This window comes from Micromesistius poutassou (assembly GCF_964030765.1).
Source record: "Micromesistius poutassou genome assembly, chromosome: 2".
NCBI lineage: Eukaryota > Metazoa > Chordata > Actinopteri > Gadiformes > Gadidae > Micromesistius > Micromesistius poutassou.
The window spans coordinates 17,453,466-17,472,386 of record NC_140272.1 but is presented as its reverse complement, the minus strand read 5'-3'; the positions used below and the strand labels follow the sequence as shown (position 1 = coordinate 17,472,386).

General features: G+C 46.0%; 1 protein-coding gene across 1 annotated transcript in view; it reads left to right on the top strand.

Annotated features, from left to right (window-relative positions):
* Positions 1-13,876: 13,876 nt before the first annotated feature.
* Positions 13,877-18,921, top strand: part of atp2b2 (ATPase plasma membrane Ca2+ transporting 2) — a gene marked incomplete at both ends in the record, with an annotated part of 58,002 nt that continues 52,957 nt past the window's right edge. The window contains 1 exon segment of the mRNA XM_084463907.1: positions 13,877-14,078. Within this exon segment, the coding sequence (XP_084320033.1) occupies positions 13,877-14,078 (202 nt within the window).

Sequence of the window (18,921 nt, the reverse complement as noted above, 5' to 3'; positions counted from 1 at the left end):
CATGCAGAAAGCATTTCTTATTTGCTGTGGGAACTTTGCCTGTGTATGTGTGTGTGTTCTTGGTTCTTCACACCCAAGGGCGTTTTTCCACAGAGGATGGTTTCGTGATCATTTATCTAACTCTACCAGACCGGTTCTCTTCCAATCCCCATGTTTCTCCCTCTCTAATAATTACCTCCCCTGGACCCTCCTTCCTGATCATGCGACTCACTTTTTGATTCTCTGTTTGGTCCCAATCCAACTCCCTCTTTCCCCTGGTTCCTTCTCATCCCTCCCTCAGGTCTTCAGTACATTCAGTCATATATACACGGATACATATATGGACGTACAGTCCACGGACGGCAAAAAAGTTCTATATGAAATGATACAATTCTTAATCAATAGGTTGTTTAAGTATCTATTTAAGTGGCAATATATAAAAAAAAAACAACCTGTGCCTTTTAAATTAAATAATCAAACTCATACTTAGGTTTTCGTTCTTCCTCTATTCTTTCGAAAAAGAAATGGACCAAATGTTTGGGCTGTGGTAAATCAAGACTTTTGACCGATTGTTTGATCATGGAAATAATCATTAGGACTATCTTCCTCCTTCCCTTTTTCAGGGAGAGCCATATAAAGTGATAGAGAGAGAGGTAGGCTCGGTCCGTTGTGTACATTCTGCAGGTTATTCCCCAGGAACAGCTCCTTACCCGTCTATATATTACCTCCAATAATCCCCTTTATTCCATCCAATGATGGAAGCATCTTCTCTCCACTGCAGCACCTTCAGCCCCCCCCCTACCCCCCTCCCCCTTACACACACACACACACACACACACACACACACACACACACACACACACACATCCACCCACGCACACACCCACGGCAAACACCCCCTCCCCCTTACTGCTCTGAGACACGGTACAGGCTGCGTGCTGAGATGGCTTCAGCTGGGAAGCGAGACAGAGATGAGAGAGCAGCCCGGCAGGTTTCTCCACACACACATACACACACACACACACACACACACACACACACACACACACTCACTCTCTCTCTCACACACACACACACACACACATGCACAAGCGCTCCGCACCACTCACTCTGACACACACTTTTGCTGTCTTGCTTGACGGAAAGAGGACTTTGCGTGACGCGTTGTTTGTTGTCACCTCTTCGCCATGTAAGTACATATCTGTATGAAAGGTGTTCCACGGTTCTGTGGCAGCATGTCAACTAGTTTTCTACACTGTCGTATTGTTTGCAGAATGCTTGGGGTATAGAATAACTGAATGCTGCTGGCTGCTTTGTGAGGAAATCTCAGCTGTGTTTATGCCCGTGTGTGTTTGGCAGTCATTCGTCTCCCGTGTCTTAGTTCAGTATCTTGGTGTGGCGACGGGATGTTGGAACAAAAGTTTGGAATGATGAACTTGAAAGAAAAATGAAAAGCGGAGCATATTTTATTTGTTTACGCGGGTAAATTGTGGTGTCTCATACCTCTTACCTAACATATTATAACCAACACACCTGCTGAATACAGAGGCGTTATCTCTCTGTATCTGTCTGTATTGCAATGACGCTCTGATAAATGTATTTATGGCAAAGTTAAACTGGAATGATGCTGACCAGCATGGTTGCCTGGCTGGTTATAAACCAGGGACAGATTTGTTTGGTTGGTTGCTCAGGTCAATTATAATGTTGTGCCTTCACAGCTGGGTCAGTAGCAGCCAATATAATCTTCTTCTAGTCTAGTCCCAGGCGGGCAGTTGTTCAGTAGCAGTGTATCAGTTATAACCTTTCACTAAAATAATTACCCATTTAGCCTGCCCATAAGCTGCAAGCTAATCAGTCATGCAGCCAGTTATGCAATCTCTCAGTCAGTCCCTGAGTCATTAACGCAAACAATCAGGCAGCCTGTCAGTCATTCAGTCACGATGGAAGGCAAGCAGCCAGCCAATGTGGGAGCAAGTAAGTCAGGCAGCCAGTCTGTCAAGGCAACCTGTCACTCAGGTAGCCAGGTAGGCAGGCAGATATTCAGGAAGGCAGACAGGCAGGCAAAAGGAAATTTATTTGCGTCCCTTGGGCTGGTGATGTAGTGACCTCCAGCAGCCACAGCTAGAACAGAGCAGAACGCGCCACGCAGTGCCTCTCAGCAAAGCTCTCTACTTCTAATTCTCTCTCTCTCTCTCTCTCTCTCTCTCTCTCTCTCTCTCTCTCTCTCTCTCTCTCTCTCTCTCTCTCTCTCTCTCTCTCTCTCTCCTCTCTCTCTCTCTCTCTCTCTCTCTCTCTCTCTCTCTCTCTCTCTCACACACACACACACACACTTTGAGTAACAGACACATCTTCAACTTTTTACTTTTCACTGCTTTACCAGCGGAAATTTTATTTTCTCTATTTTAGTAGAACGTGGGTCATTTATCGCTACAGCACGAGTAGCTAAGGTACAGCAAAAAGACCCTCTCTACTTACCTAATCATAGTCATGTCAATAACCACTTCCTCATTGGACCAGCCCATTACAAGGGCAGAGGTCACCACAGACACTGGTGAAAGATATTGCCAAAACAAAAGGGATGAGGGGGGAGATAGGAGAAGCAAAGGATTATGGAGAGTGCAGAATGGAGGAGGGACACAAGTCAGCCAAGTTCAGGTGTTCTTTAACACAGCCCAGTAGTACAATACAACCATTATTCCTTCCATTCTCCATTTAATGAAGAACCAAGGGTTCATTTAAGTTGACTTGTTCAGGGTTTACTTTTTTTCTTTCTTTCCTTTTTTCTCTTTCTTTCTCTCTCTGCAAAAGATAAATTAACATAGTCTGTTAGCATTGTCCACGTTTTAAAGTCCCTCTTTAGCGTTTAGGATATCTTAATGTAGTGCTTTAGCCGGTTTGAGGTGGAAGAAAGTGTTTCTGTAGTAAAGTCCCATTCAATAATATATCCTCTCCTCTCCTCCACTCTCCTCTCCTCACTTTTGTCTCCTCTACCAGATTTCATTACGCTCATTTTACACGTCATTGCTCCACTTGCGGCCTGTTCAGCCGGCATGTGTTGAATTTAATTAGACCAATCAGCTCCTGGGGGGTTACTACGTAGTCATCTGGAGCAACAGGAGTGCACACACCACTTCCTGAGGCCCTCCTTTGACCTTGCGGCAGGAGTGTGTTTCTGGCCAGAAAGGAGAGGAGTGTCTACCATGCAACAAGCTCAGCCTGGTTCACTCTCAAATGGGGACAAAGGGATTGTGGAGCTTCACATGATAAGAGGAATGACCTGATGCCATCGCTCTTTCTGTGTCTGCGTTTGATACAATTGGAAGAAAAAAAAAAAAGGTTAATAGTAGTAATAGTCGTCCTAGTTTGATCATGGATATCAACTTTTGACTATCCCTTCATCAGAGAGAGAGAGCGCGATAAAGTTCCAGAGCGAGAGAGTTATAGGTTTGGTTCGGTGTACGTTTTGCCTGTTCCTCCTTCCTGTTATTCCCAGGAACATCTCACCCGTCGATAATAATCAATAATCCTCTCCCTTCCATCCGATGATGAGTCCTCATTCATTACATTTAGCTATGACATGATGGGTGTGCACATGCATACTATTATCAGCATGATTGACCCCAACCTTTTGCGGCGAGGTACACGCTAACACCATATTAAGACACCTGGCATTGCACCTATCATGACTTCTGCCATCCCATAATATCCGGTCTCCCACCTCGGGTGTTGCAGTATCTATTGCTGTCATTCCCACTGTGACAGACTGTTTAAGGGAGCGACCCCCCCAACCCTGCCCCCCCCCCCCCCCAACCAGCCCCTCCTGCCCTCATCTGGCTCACAACCCTAGCTGAACTCCCCCCGAATCCCCCATGCTGGAGGAAGCTGACATTACATAATGAGATGCTGACAGGGAGAGGCAGCCGGCTCCACACAGAACAAGCAGGCAGGCGGAGGGAGAGAGAGACATTTTTAGAGACAAGGTGCATCTATTAGCGGGAAATACAACAGGCGTCTCTATCTGTTTAGAGACAGAGGCTGAGGCCTTTTACATAACCAGGCAAACCCAACAGCAGATGTATGCCTGCATGGTGTTGACAGAGACCTATATATCATTGATCTAAACAGGACAGAAGTGCATGTCATGAGCCAACATTCGGAGTGGAATTTAGCTGGAAGGTAAGCGGTATTCCTGTTTGCACTGGAAACCTTGTTTGTGCCAAACAAACAAGGTTGTATGACAAGTTGTATGACAACCCAGTGAATATGTGTTGGTTGAGCAATGTTAGAAGACATCTGCACACATACTGACATGTGATTAGTGTTTTCTTTCTTCCTCTGTTCTTTTGATCTGTCTGTCTGTCTGTCCGAAATGAAACCCTGTTTTAAAATTATAAACACACACACACACACACACACACACACACACACACACACACACACACACACACACACACACACACACACACACACACACACACACACACACACACACACACCTCATCAAATACAAAACGGCCTTAGCCTAAAACTCAGGCCACTCACACACGTTACCCTTGTCAATCATGGGCGTGGTTTGGTGACACATGGCATTTAGGATGAACCATTGCAGCAGAATACATCAGGGTAACTTTAGTTACCCTGATGTTACCCCAGGTCATTAGTATCTTAAAGATGTGTGCAGTAACAGGTTCAAAAATCAAGACCAGAGCTCGCACTCATAAAAGTATCTTAAAGATCTGAGTATAGTGATTTATTGGCTTCACCATACTATACGAGCCCTAAAGTGCAAGTGCAAACGTTTCTGGTGACCCATTCTCAGTGCAAATTGCAGGCAATAAGAGTTCACAGCATATATAGGACATGACATCATTGGCAGGATTCAAATGGACCAATCACAATTCATTTTGCACAAACGATCAATTCACAGGCACCTGAGACTAGTTACATGTTCAACCATCTTACAAAGTAGAAAAAACATTTCATCTATGCTAAATATCATTGCAAGTGCATATTACAGTTGAGAAACATTGATCATAAGTAACACAGAAATGTCCATGGCTATAAAAAGCAGGTCAGGTCAAAGTCTTCGTTGAGTCCTACAGGAGACAATGTGCCCATGTAGAAGAGCTTCACATTGTAATAATTATAATTGTAAAATAACGCGGTAACATGTTGAACACAAGCCATGGCTGTCATAGGTTGCTTTGCATAATGGGAAGATCCTGGAGGTATTGTTCCATGCTGTTTGTTTTGCTATTACCCTGCAACTGCAGTCAATCCGAAACACTGCTATGTGGGTCAGTTGTGCATATCGTTTAAGAGGCGTTACATATATTCAACAAGGTACAGAACTAAAAAGAGGTTACGTGGACAAATGAGTAAACCATTTTATATTGTTCTTCTGCCAATTCAGTCGGTTAAACAAGATGTATGATGTCTGAATGATGTCAGTGGATGTCATTTCAACTGCCCTCATTGTGACAGCTGACATGGTAAATTCCAGGAAAAAGATGTTGCTTGATGATATAACCTTTCCTGGATGATAACCTAAACCCAGTGGCAGTAAGTACTATAATTCTAGCGATTCTAGCGAAAATAGCAATTCTACATTCCCAAAATAATTGTATGATAGAATCCAATGGAATGCATGTTACCATCTTCTGGTCTGACAATGAATACAACACATGGTGACCATAAACTATAGGATGGAAAATGACACGAGACTTGTAACATTAATGTCACTCAAAAGCAAACGTCTATCCATCCGCCATGGTTAAAACAAGTATTTGTCAAACCATATATTTTGCGTAGGGTGGCCGGCCTCTGAGTACTCCCCCAAGCTGAAACAGCCAAGTTGTTGCTATCAAACATGTCTGATGACTCTGTGTTAGAAATATTGTCAGCAGCTGGTGCAGGTGACACATCCTCACAGCAGCCTGAGCCAGTTTAGCTTCACACAGCCAAGCAGCTTTTACGTAGGAAGGAGGCTTGTTTCCAGATGCTGGAGCCCACACAAGCTATGTCCGAGCTACGAGCTACGCTGGTGGTGTACCTTTGGAAGTGTTTTTACCGACCAGTTCTGACTAAACTACATAGGATACAGTCTATTTTCCACAACCCATCTGTTACTTTTTGTTTGCAATGCATTTAATCTATAATGGCGATTGTACATAATATGTATTAGAGGTGTGTTTGTGTTTTTGTTTTTGTTTTTTATTACGATTGTGTGGTAAGAAAAAATATCAGCATTTCTTATCGAAACACGCAAAGACATGAGCTATTGGCAAAAGATAGCTTCGGGGTTAGCTCACTTACAGCTGTAGGTGTTTATATGATAATAGTTATATTAGTTCAAAAGTTGAAAGACAGTAACCATAACAAGGTAAACTTACCATTTGAAAACCATTTGAAATATGTCAAACAGTGGAAAAACGTTTAAGCTTAAAACAAATGGCTGAACTAATGTGATCTAATAATAGTAGCATAAATATTTGTATTATTAGTACCAGTAATAGAAGAAGAATGTTAATTAGTTGTAGTATGATATGCCTTTTAGTATGATAAATAGGCCTATTAGTATGAGAAGTAGTAGAGGTAGTATAATACGTATAGTGTTGGTATGATTATATGTGATTCATATAGAATGCAAGTACCACCTTACTACCCCAGTCTATAGAGAATATCTCAGTTATGACGTAGCAAAGAGAAAAGCTTTCTAAATGTTGTCCCATCTGAGTCCCGTCAGACTACTGTCTACTATATAGATGACGTTAGATTTACGAAATTGAATAAATACTGCACATATACACAAGCATGCTTTGGGCAACTCAAAGATATTCACTATTGTTTTTATTCCATTGGTATATTCTTCAACTTCGTCCCCAAATCCCACCTGCATTTTCAACCACTGAGGGAAGTTCTATATTTTTGCTATGTTGTTAACTGCCAGTATGTTATGAGTTAACAGGGTTATATTAGCTTACAGAACGTTGGCCGGCCAACGCATGAGTTGAGGAGATGCTGTTCAGTAGTTAAGAAGAACGGACCCATCCGCAGGTGACAGGACAGAATGCTCGTCGCATGGGGACAGTTGCTCCAGGGAATATTGACTATACAAACATTGACCTACACACAAGGATTTGAGATATAGGAGATTCACAATTTTCCCCCCCATTTGTGCTGTTGGTTTTATAAAATGGCTTACTTTCATTTTCAGACGCTGTGTGTAGCTTTAAATGGGCTGCTAACAGCTGCCTCCCACCCAATTAGAAAGCAGCGTTTGTTGCTGAAAGAGAGCTTGGCACTTTGCTGTTATGTAAGAATTCACCTCAGAGTGTCTTTGAGCTGCAGTGTATGTGTGTGTGTGTGTGTGTGTGTGTGTGTGTGTGTGTGTGTGTGTTTGTGTGTGTGCGCGCCTACGTACCCTCTATATTGCAAAGCTGAATCTGCTGCCAGCTCATCGCTTATGTAGAATTCTGTGTTACATATTTGTGAGACGTGAGATGGTTACATATTTGTGAGAGAATAACTTAAAACATCTGAAAAAACATGCTTTCATCAAAATGTTTTCCTGAACCTACATTCACATTGATTTGTCTTTGATTAGTGAAACCTAAACCTTGAATTTGATTTGATTAATCTTTGATTAATCAACCCTAAACATAAATTCCATTTCATTAGTAATTGATTAGTCAAACCCAAACCTTGAATTCCATTTGATTAGTATTTGATTGGTCAAACCTTTACCTCAAACTCGGTTTGATTAGTCATTGATCTCTGCAAAAGTTGAGTCAAAGCTAACCCTTGACTTAGATTTGATGAGGTGTCTTGCATTAGTGTTTTTCACAGCCAGGGGGTGCTTGGAGTCAGAGTGTACTGCTCAGAGTTCTTGTTGATTTCCACTTACTTGTTGATACTGGGAATCATTTTTACTGTGAGGAAGCACTCCATATGAACAACCATGCTCACAACGCAAAAAGACCTTGCTCTTTCAATTTCCCCTGTACTGTTTGATGAGGGTATGTTTATCATTGTGTATGTGTGTCTGGGTGCCTCACCTAATATTATGTATGATCAATACTATTTGCTTACCCCACCCTGGTATCTCATCCCCATTCAGTACCGTACCCTCTCCTTCACCCTGAAATTTCATAATTTCTGTCTCCTCCCTACTTGGGAGGAGACATTTCTGTCTCCCCCCCCTCTCTGCCATCAATTCTTTATTCAAACTCTACCCTCCCCTCCCCACCACCACATCCCCAACGTGCTCAACTGCTCTCTCACTCTCTGATGTTTCTCTCCTGTTACACACAACCTCTATGTCTCTTGCTTTCTCCCTCTCCCTCACTCCCTCACTCACTCTCACTCTCTGATGCCTCTCTCCTGTTACAGACAACCTCTGTCTCTCTCTCTCTCGCTCTTGCTCTCTCTCTCTCGCTCTCTGTCTCTCTCTCTCTCTCTTGCTCTCCCTTACTCCTTCTGTCTCCCTCGGTCTCTCTCTGTCTCTCTCACTCTCATTCTCTCTCTCTCTCTCTGTCTCTCTCTCTCTCTCTTTCTCTGTCTCTCCCCCCTTTCCACCCACATCTCAATCGCTCCCACTCGTGCGCCTCATGATTTGTCATCGTTATTTAAGGATATGCAGCTGTGCACTGCCAGAAAGTGCCGCAGCCACCTGCCAATCGGCCCCAGCCTGTTACATCAGGCGCTGTGAGGGGAAGGTTTACATGCACATGAAACCATGTATGTTTGATTGATTGAAGACTAGATCGATATGGAGAAAATAGATTGAGGCGGGTTGATAAATCAACATGGTTTTAAAGAAGAGTAAATACACTACCAGACATTGTGTTGGTGTTTTATTTTTTCTTCTTCTGTGTAATGTTGTAATAAGAGTGGTGAATACACCACATTCTCATCGGATTGGGTTTAAATGATGGGTAAGCCCTGAAATCACATTCTTTCAGTTGAAACCCGTTGCGTGTCAGTCTCCCAAAGTGTTGGCGAACATTTTGGTGTTATTTTATACTGAGAAGTGCTAAACGGGGGAAATTGTCTGTAAATGCGAGAGGTATTCTGCATCTCCAGAGTGGTATTTTTTGGATTGGCTGTACACTATGCTTTAGCAAATCTGACGAACGTTTTGACAACTTCCCTTTCATCGCGTCCTCACACCACATTTTCTTATTCCCCTTGGGAGGAACTTCTGCTACAAATAGGGGCTTACTCACAATGAATAAAAAGTAACAAAAGGATTGCAGTGTGAATGACAAAGATTGAGAGTGCGGGCGAGATTCAAATTCCCGTTCTGAAATTCCCCCTCCAGTACATCCTGATCACTGTGTCTCGCAGACTGCAGTAGGTCCTGATTATAGAGAATAGATTTCACAACAGCGGGCTGGCAATTGCTGCTGCCCTTGGCGGTGGCAGGGGTTAGAGCATATTCAAGCCACCAAGACACATAATTAACACATTTACTTAATTGAACCCTCAGCGATGAGGTAGAGTTTAGGTGTGTGTCTGTGTCCATGATTTGCGTGACAAACCACATAACCTCCGATCTGCAGCTTATAGACGATATCTGAAATCAATGAATCAATGATACGTGTAATGATAAGTGTAAGTAGAAGCTTGTCCCGAAGACTGAGAGATGGATCAATAGTTGGAGAGATGACGGAGAACGTGCAGGTGGTGCTGTTTCAGTAGTATTAAAATAGTTAGTAGTATCAAAATGGTTAATAATAGATTGTCAGTGGGTCTGTTTAGTGAAATAAAGCTCAAGTTACATTTTAAGTACCAGGTCTGTTAATCATAGCCACGTGTCCTTGGTGCCATTCGTAGTTATCATTCAAATAAACACACTCTTCATAGACACTGTTTCTGTTGTGACCCTTGCGATTTTTTGATTCGACTTTTTATTCCTAAATTATGATACTGATAAATCATGTTCACTGACCTGAATACAGTGGTGTTGGATAGACGAAACACACACACAAACCCACAAACTCACAGACACACACTCACGCACGCACGCACGCATGCACGCACGCACGCACGCACGCACACACACACACACACACACACACACACACACACACACACACACAAACACACTGCTGAGGAGATACTTTTCTGCTAGTAGAGTGTACACCTATAAAATCATATAACATATTAACAACATATAAAAATACAGTTATAAAATGATACTGTTGGAGAAAGCATTCAGTATCCCTTATGAGAGTATTTTGGCTTTTCTTTTGACATAGAGAGAAGAAAAAGCATTCATAATAATTAATGAGGCTGTGAACTTCACTATGTAAAGTTGCACGGGGCTACTGCCTGGAACTCATTAGTTGTGCAACCTGCTAATTGCACTTATGCAAATGCTGGACCTCACTTTGAATGTGCACGACTGTGACCTACACTGTCTATTGCGAACACTCAGCACCTTATCTTTCGCACTGTCATGTTTTTAATTCATCAACATCCTCTCATTGATGTTCCACTGTTCTTATCATTTGTAGCCGTATACCAACTTAGGAGTTCATCTTTCACTAACCAATTTTGTTTTCTGCGATCCTCTCCTTTAAATATTCGGTATGGTACTGTGCCTGTGTGTGTGTGTGTGTGTGTGTTTTTGGTGGAAGCGCAAGATAAGCCAATCTGGAGTGTGCACAAAAAATTGTGTTTTCTCTCGCTAAGGAGGCAGGAAACAAAGTAAACAAATACGTCCCTGCAGAGATCCCACAGATTCATTTCTAAAAGGGGGCCAATGTCGTTTATATTTGTTGACCTAATTGGTTGATTCTTCACACATTAAGCCGCCATTACCGAAGCATTATCCTCTCTGGCTGTCGTTTGTTGTGTCTTCAGCGTGCCGCCTGTGTTGAAGGGTATTAGTGGCAAAACTCACAACAACGGTTTAAAGGTTCTCCTTTAAACAAGACTGATTAATAATATAAACACTAATCAAAATGAAACATCATAACATCCTAATCATATTAATATATGGCTGTTCTTTCAGCAGACCGAATAGCAACAACATTATCCTTTTAATGACAAGAATTACAATAGAAATGAATGCTATTACTTCTACTAATGCCATCTTGTAATATGAATAATACGACTCATGCTGTAATAAACTACATTAAGAATGGTCATAATGATAATGTAACTACATGACCACATGGTGTGCGGGCTGCAGGATGGGCTGACAGTAATAAAGGGCAGATCTGAAGCAGGGCGCAGGGTGCAGGGGGACTGGAGTTTGCCCCATGTATTAATATTGATAAGTAGCCTTGTTTTGACCAAACTACAGAGCTACACAGATCGCGGTGCTACAAGCCGGGGCGGCCGCGTGTGTATATGCATGTATGAGAGGGAGACAGGGTCTAAGAAAGCAGGAATGAAGAGAAAGAGAGAAAGGAGGAAGCGCGAGAGAGAGACTGGTCATTCGACCGCCACGGTTTGGGAGATGAGCCAACTTGCGTGTGTGCTTACTTGGTCACAGATAAATAAATCAATACACATTTACACATCCTGTAATCCACGCTCTTTCCCATCTCCCGCTCGGTCTCGTTCCCTCTCTCTCTCTCTCTCTCTCTCTCTCTCTCTCTCTCTCTTCTCTCTCTCTCTCTCTCTCTCTCTCTCTCTCTCTCTCTCTCGCTCTATCCAAACTTGTTGTAATTAATTCATTCACACACACACACACACACACACCACACACTCTAAAACTCACACACAGTGATCAGAGAATAGAGAGAGAGAGAGACGAGAGAGAGAGAGAGAGGGAGAGAGGAGGAGAGCGCACGAGATCTGAGACGGAGATGCAGACAGGTACGCGCTTAGACAGCGAGATGCTCAAGGGGAACAAAACGGAGCGGCAAATTAAAAAAGACCTAGAAGGTGTCAGGGAGCGGGAGAGCGAGAGAGAGCGCTAAAACCACCCACCCCCCCCCCCCCCCCCCCCCTGACAGTGCAGCATTTCGCGCTCCACGCTCCGCGGCTCTGGCGTCAGAGCCACCCGCCCCACCTCCCCAACCGCATTCAGCCTCCTCGCTGCTCTGCACCAGAAAGGAGCATCCTCCTCCTCCAGCCCCCTCCCCTCCAACAACACCCCTCCTCCCACTACTCCTCCTCCTCCTTCTCCCCTTACTCATCTTCCAATCTCTCTTCCACTCTCTCCTTCTCTCTCTCTCTCTCTCTCTCTCTCTCTCTCTCTCTCTCTCTCTCTCTCTCTCTCTCTCTCTCTCCTTCTCTGCCTCTCCCTCCCCCTCTCTCCCACCCGCCCTCCCTCTCTCTCCCTCTCCTCTCTCTCGGCTCCGTCCGTCGACGTGTCCTCAGAATGAGGCTGGCAGTAGCAGGAGAGGTGGCAGCAAGCAGCAGCAGCAGCAGGTAGAGACACCGTTGGCGTGAGCGCAACAGCCAGCTGAAAGGCTGTCCCTCGGCGACCCTCGCATGCCCCGTCAGTCGTGAGAATCCTCGACTAACCCTTGTTCCCTCTCTCTCTCTCTCTCTGTCTCCCTCGCTCTCCGTCTCTCCCTCTCTCTCTCTCTCTCTCTCTTTCCTCTCTCTCTTCCTCGCTCTCCTCCCCCCCCCCCCCCCCGCTCTCTCTCTCTCGTTGCACTCTCTCCGACTGTTGCGCTTCTTCTCGTTTCTCTCTCTCTCTCTCTCTCTCTCTCTCTCTCTCTCTCTTTCTCTCTCTCTCTCTCTCCTCTGTCTCTCCTCTCTCTTGTTGCTCTCCTTGTGACTGTCGCGCTGCTTCTTCTTCCACTCTCTCTCTCTCTCTCTCTCTCTCTCTCTCTCTCTCTCTCTCTCTCTCTCTCTCTCTCTCTCTCTCTCTCTCTCTCTCTCTCTCTCTCTCCCTCCCTCCCTCCCTCTCTCTCTCTCTCTCTCCTGACAGTGATGGGGACGACCAGCATGTAGAAAGGAGAGCAGAGACGTGAAGAAGAGCGTGAAGAAGAAGAAGAAGAAGAAGAAGAAGAAGAAGAAGCAGCAGCGTGCGTGCGTGCGAAGAGAGGGACACCGAGAGAAGCGGCAGCAGCAGCAGCAGCAGCGGCGGCGGCGACGGCGGCAGTCACGGCCAGCGAGTGAAGCGAGCGAGCGTCGTCATCATCGTCCTCCTCATCGTTTTTTCCCCCCCCGCCCCCCCCGCCGCCCACCACTCTTTTCTCTCTCCATCATCTCCATCATCGCATCCATGGGAAGCCACACATGGAGTGGGTCCGGAGCGTCTCAGCCGTGGTGAAACCCGAGAGAGAGACGGGGGCGCAGTGGGGACTCGCGACACGCGGCCGTCCGTAGTCGATCGGTGGCACGTCGCCTTGCCTTCCGCTTCCTCTCACGGACACTTCTCCCCTCTCCTCCTCCTCCTCCTCCTCCTCCTCCTCCTCCTCCTCTCTCCTCTCTCCTCTCCTCTCAGCTCAACAGCTTCTGTCCTCTCCTCCTGAAACTCACCTGTTCCTCCCCCCCCACCCCCCCTCCCACCACCCTACGCTGTACTCCTCCGCCTCTTCTCCTCCGACCGCGTTCCACTGCTCCCTCTGTTCTCTCCTCTCTATCTCTCCAGCTCGTCCCCCTACACACCGGCCCGTTCACCCTTTTGTGGGGTGGGGGAGAGGTTTTTTTTTGTTGGCGTGTACGTGTGTGTGTCTTGTGTGCGTTTTTTGTTGAGACTCGACCACCTTCGTCTGTGAAGCGGTCTCTTTGATTTTTTTTTTTTTTTGGAGGGGGAATTTGTACTGTTTTTCATCGCGGGAAAGAGGTCCTTTGGTTCCCGTCCGGTCTCCCCTTCTTCTCTTGTGTGTCCCCGGGGGGGAGGGAGAGTTTTTATTTACATTTTTATCCACCGATATCCAAAGCAATAATAGAAGCGCGTCGGGGGCTTCTTCCGCCTGACACCATGGGGGACATGTCCAACAGCAGCGATTTTTATGCCAAAAACCAAAGAAGCGAGAACAACCATGCGGGGGGCTTCGGCGTCTCGGTGCTGGAGCTACGCTCGCTCATGGAGCAGCGCGCCACGGAGGCCGTGGTCCGGGTGCAGGAGGAGTACGGGGGCGTGGAGGGACTCTGCTCGCGCCTCAACACCTCGCCCACGGAAGGTGAGTCCTCCTTCGTCCGTCTCCCTCTCTCTCTCTCTCTCTCTCTCTCGCTCTCGCTCCCTCACCTCACTCCCTCTCTCCATCTCGAGCTTGCATGGTTTTTTTTGCATGGTTCTCTCTCTCTCTCTCTCTCTCTCTCTCTCTGTTTCACTTATTTCTCGGTGTCCCTTTCACTTTTTCTCTCTCTCGTTCTCTCCGTCACTCTGTTTCTCGCTCCCAATCTCTACCTTTCTCCATCTCTCTCGCTCTCCTCTTTTTCTTTATACCCCTCTCCCACTCTCACTCACCTCTTTCCCTCTCTCGCGCTCTCTTACTTTACATAAATATATACATATAAATATATAAATATATATATGTATATTAATACATATATATATATGACTGAGTGTGTACCTGTGTGTGCGTGTGTGTTTGTACCGGTGTGCCTGGGGTTGTGTGTCTGTCGACCACGACTGTGACTCATTCTAAGCGGTGTGTGTGTCGTAAGCCTTTTATTTCTTTTTCTTTAATCCTCAGAAGATGTGAGTAATGAAATGTGATATATGACTGCTGCCGGAGGGTTCATAGAAAGAATGTGATCCCAGCCAGCATTTGGAGGAATCTCCCTGAACCATAAAACAGCCCTTGTTCCACTCTCATCGCCCCCCCCCCCCTTATCTGCTGTCTGCTCCAACAGCCAATGAGACGCTGTGTTTCAAGAGAGTGGGTATCTGGGGTAACAAGGTAGAAGGGAGGCCATGTGGTTTCTACACTGTTTCTTTTCAAATGATATGCTTGTATAGGGAGCGACATTGGGAGGTTATGGTTACTGTTTAAACAATAAGTGTGCTGATCCAATACAGTGAACTCTTTATGGTATACATTTAGGTAGCGGTTAAAAATATCAGTTTTCTGCTCCTTTCCAAAGTGAGACTCCCTTTAAACAGTGTGTTAATCAGACACCTTGTCTTGCGTCTTCTCTGCGCTCTGCTGGCTATATATAGAATGCTAATTACACTGGCGAAGGACTTTCTAAATCATGTCTGGTGCCATCGGAGCAGCAGCGCTGGCGCTAGTCTGTTGCCAGTGTCAGGGGTCTGCATCTGTCTGATGAATATTAAAGACGGCGCCAGTGATAAGCTCTTTTCCCCTCTTAAAGTGGACCGGTCTCGTGAGTTCATGCGGACACCTAAGTGAGGTCAGATTTTGTCTGTAATCTGATAGATTACGGACACGAGGGAATAGTGTCTTGCTTCATCTAGTTGGATCAAACATAACGGAATTGTTTCTGGAGTGGAATTCTGGACCTATGATGCTACGATAAGTGAAATTGAAATGGCCTTCAAGGCGAATCCTTCTTCTGTATTATGGCACATTTCCTAGTAGAACATGTAGACATGATGAACCAAAGCATAGGACAGGAATGGGATTGGTACTCTGCTATCATAAAGTGTGGACAGGCCTCACCAAGTGGAGACAGACTCCCATTGGCTGGCACCACACTGTATGGACAATCACCTCGGGTCCTTCCTCCTCCAGCGGCATGCTGGGTATCAATATCAAGGCATGCATTGCATTGATTCAATCCTAATTCAATCCTAGTTCCCAAGTCAATTGGGAACGGAATGTTTCCCTTTGTGATCTCTCCCCGGCCACCGCTGTGTCTATGCTGTGGGGTTTACCAAAGGTGCCCTGTGCCTGGCTTACGGAACATATGCACCCTCAGAAATATGAGCGTGATCATTATTGATGAAGGCCTGCGGTGTGGCTCTCCGGGCCAGCTGTCAGCATGCATCCTGTGTGTAACCTGGAGTTTCCCCAGGGCCGGTGCTCGCAGTGGCCATAGTGACCTTAACGCAGTTCACCTGTTAGCCTCCTTTAGGAACCTCCGAGCCGGTTAGGATCACGTTGCAACCGTTCTCCACAGACCCTCAGAGAGCTCCATGGCAATATGATGGACATAATAGCTGTTTAGCAACCAGCGGTGTCTACAATACTCTTGTCTGTTTACGATCATCGCCCTACATATTCAGAATTCTTGACTAAAGATGATATTCATATGAATTGCCATGCTATACATAGCTGTGTACTATGGATATTGACATTTCTTACACATGGTGTTGAGCGTCTCAGTTCCCAGCTCAGTTGTGACAGATAACCCCCGAATGCTAACAAATTCAATTAGAGCTTTGTCGTTATCCATAAAACTCCTTGTCCGTTCACTAGCACCACAATCTAGCTGGAGCCGCCACAGGCTTGTCTTCTTCCTAGAAAATGAGGTGTCTCTTTTCCCGACGGTGATGATGACAACTGTGACATCAGGGAGGCGACGCCGTTGTAATTTGGATGATAACAACGACTCTACCTAGTAATAGGAACGGATAGACCATTATCTCTCGCACTCTCTCTCTCTCTCTCTCTCTCTCTCTCTCTCTCTCTCTCTCTCTCACACTACCTCACTACCTCACTCTCTCTCTACCTCTCTCTTTCTCTCTCTACCTCACTCTTCTCGTCCTCCACTTCCTCCGCCTCCACCATTCTAGTTCCTGAGTGTGGGCGCTCTCTGCGCCGGCACCGTGGACGTAGACATGCGCTTGCTGTTCCCACCGGTTGACGACGAGCTGGCCACGGGTCGTGCGGCCTGGACTGTCTGCCTCCAGGCTAAACTGCAGGAGTCCTCCTGGGGCCAGGTAGAGGCCCGAGGACACAGTTGAGTTTCTCCATATACCGGGGGCGGCAAGGACAGGTCGTGACGATGTTCACCCTGCGGAGTGGCACTGCTGGGAATGCCCTTCCCAAAGGTGGATTCTAATAAATGCAATTCTAGGAATTTGAGTGTATAACACCAATCATCATTCAGGTCCGAATTGTAAAATTCAAACGTGTACTTATTGTATACGTATTAAGTTTATTCTTAATTGATGGATTAGTTCTGAAGGCTCAATTGACATTGATATGCAATGTCAATTGTCAAATTTTTTATATTTTCCAAAGCTGTCAGCATGCAGCCATATACAGCCTTCTGGCAAGATGTTGTATTGGTTTGCATAGGGTTGTGTGTGTGTTTGTGTGAATGTGTGTGTATGTGAGAGAGTGTGTGTGTGTGTGTGTGTGTGTGTGTGTGGGTGTGTGTGTGTGCGTGTGTGTGTGTGTATGTGAGAGAGTGTGTGTGTGTGCGTACGTGCGTGTGTGCACGTGTGTGCGTGTGTGTGAGTGCGTGTGTGTGCATGCGTGCGTGTGCGTGTGCGCGTGGCGTTGTTATAGGACACTAATGGGGTGACGCCCGGGAGCGTTGCAAGGCGGGGGTCATGCGGGGTGAGACGGCGCTCGGGGCTCATTTGCTCCTTCAGGTGGCGCGCGCGGGGTCACGAGGGTCACGAGGGGGCGGGGATGATCCGCTGTTGAAAGCCAGCGACGGGTGTGAGGCCAGCTCCCGCCGAGTGAGAGAAACCAAGGGAGCCGTACGCACCCGGCGCTTTGGGGGAGTATAGTGAGACATTACATGAACTAGTCTAGACAGCTCCTTGGCCTTTAAGACTCTCACTGTGGCTCTAAACACCGTGTCCACGTTAATACAGGCGGGTTTTCGCAGTCTGTACTCGGGAGTCACGACAACACATTTTTAGCACAGTGCGAACAAAAATGTACACACGCCAGCGCTGTCATTCACACAGTGTGCCACAAATATGGTATAGGATGCATGGATTGGGGAACATTTTCAGTTCAGACAGTGGGAAAAAAAACAAAAACGGAAGAAGGAGAAGCAGAATGTGCCCAACTGTCTCAGAATATATATTTTCTCTGGCTGTCTTGCTGTCCATTCTGTGCCGAGATGAGTGTCTGCGTGTGAGGGTGTGTGTGACTTGACACATCGAGGTGATGGGAGAGAGCGCTATCTGGATCGTCAAGCTATGGCGGAATGTCCTACATCTTGGGGACAGAAATGCAGTCTGAATTTTCCCATGGTAGAATGAGGGTGGCGGTGCATCTAGTCTATTATAATATACCTATATTATGGTTGGCATCAACCATACATCTTTCCAATCTTTAGATTCTTTATTTCATTCTTTCTTTATCTCCATATTTCACCTCACCGCTTTTTTTCTCTCTCTGACTCTCATTGTCTCTTTCTCTCTGTCTTTATCTCTCTCTCTCTCTCTCTACCTCTACCTCTCTCTCTCTCTCCCTCTCTCTCTCTCTCTCTCTCTCTCTCTCTCTCTCTCTCTCTCTCTGTCTTTCTCTCTCTCTCTCTCTCTCTCTCTCTCTCTCTCTCTCTCTCTCTCTCTCTCTCTCTCTCTCTCTCTCTACCTCTCTCCACCCCTGTGCTCTCGTTTCTATTTCCATGTGCCGGTGGTGGGTCTCTCGGCGTGGTCGTGGTGCAACCTAGCCTAAATAAAGCTGCTCTACATCCATATAACCTTCACACACACCACACACATACACACACACACACACACACACACACACACACACACACACACACACACACACACACACACACACACACACTCATTAGGCATAAGCTGCAGAAGTAGCATGCTGATCCTGGCTATTAAACAGAGAATTGGATGACGTCCTTTGTGTGCAGCTTGAGGATGTTAGGTGGATGTGTGTTTGTCGTCTTTTGATAATACAGTGTGTGTGTGTGTGTGTGTGGGGGGGGGGGGGTTGGGGGGTTTTGGATGTGTGGTTGAGTGGGTGTCTGTATGGGGATGGTTTCCAGCTTCCTGCAGCTGCTTACCCATTCTCTTCCTAGTGTGGTCATTTTAGAGCCGCAACACCACAGGTGTATCATAGTTCAGTAAACCACTTACAATTCTATAAGAGTGGGGGTGATATGGAAAAAATAAGGTCTGGATGCGTC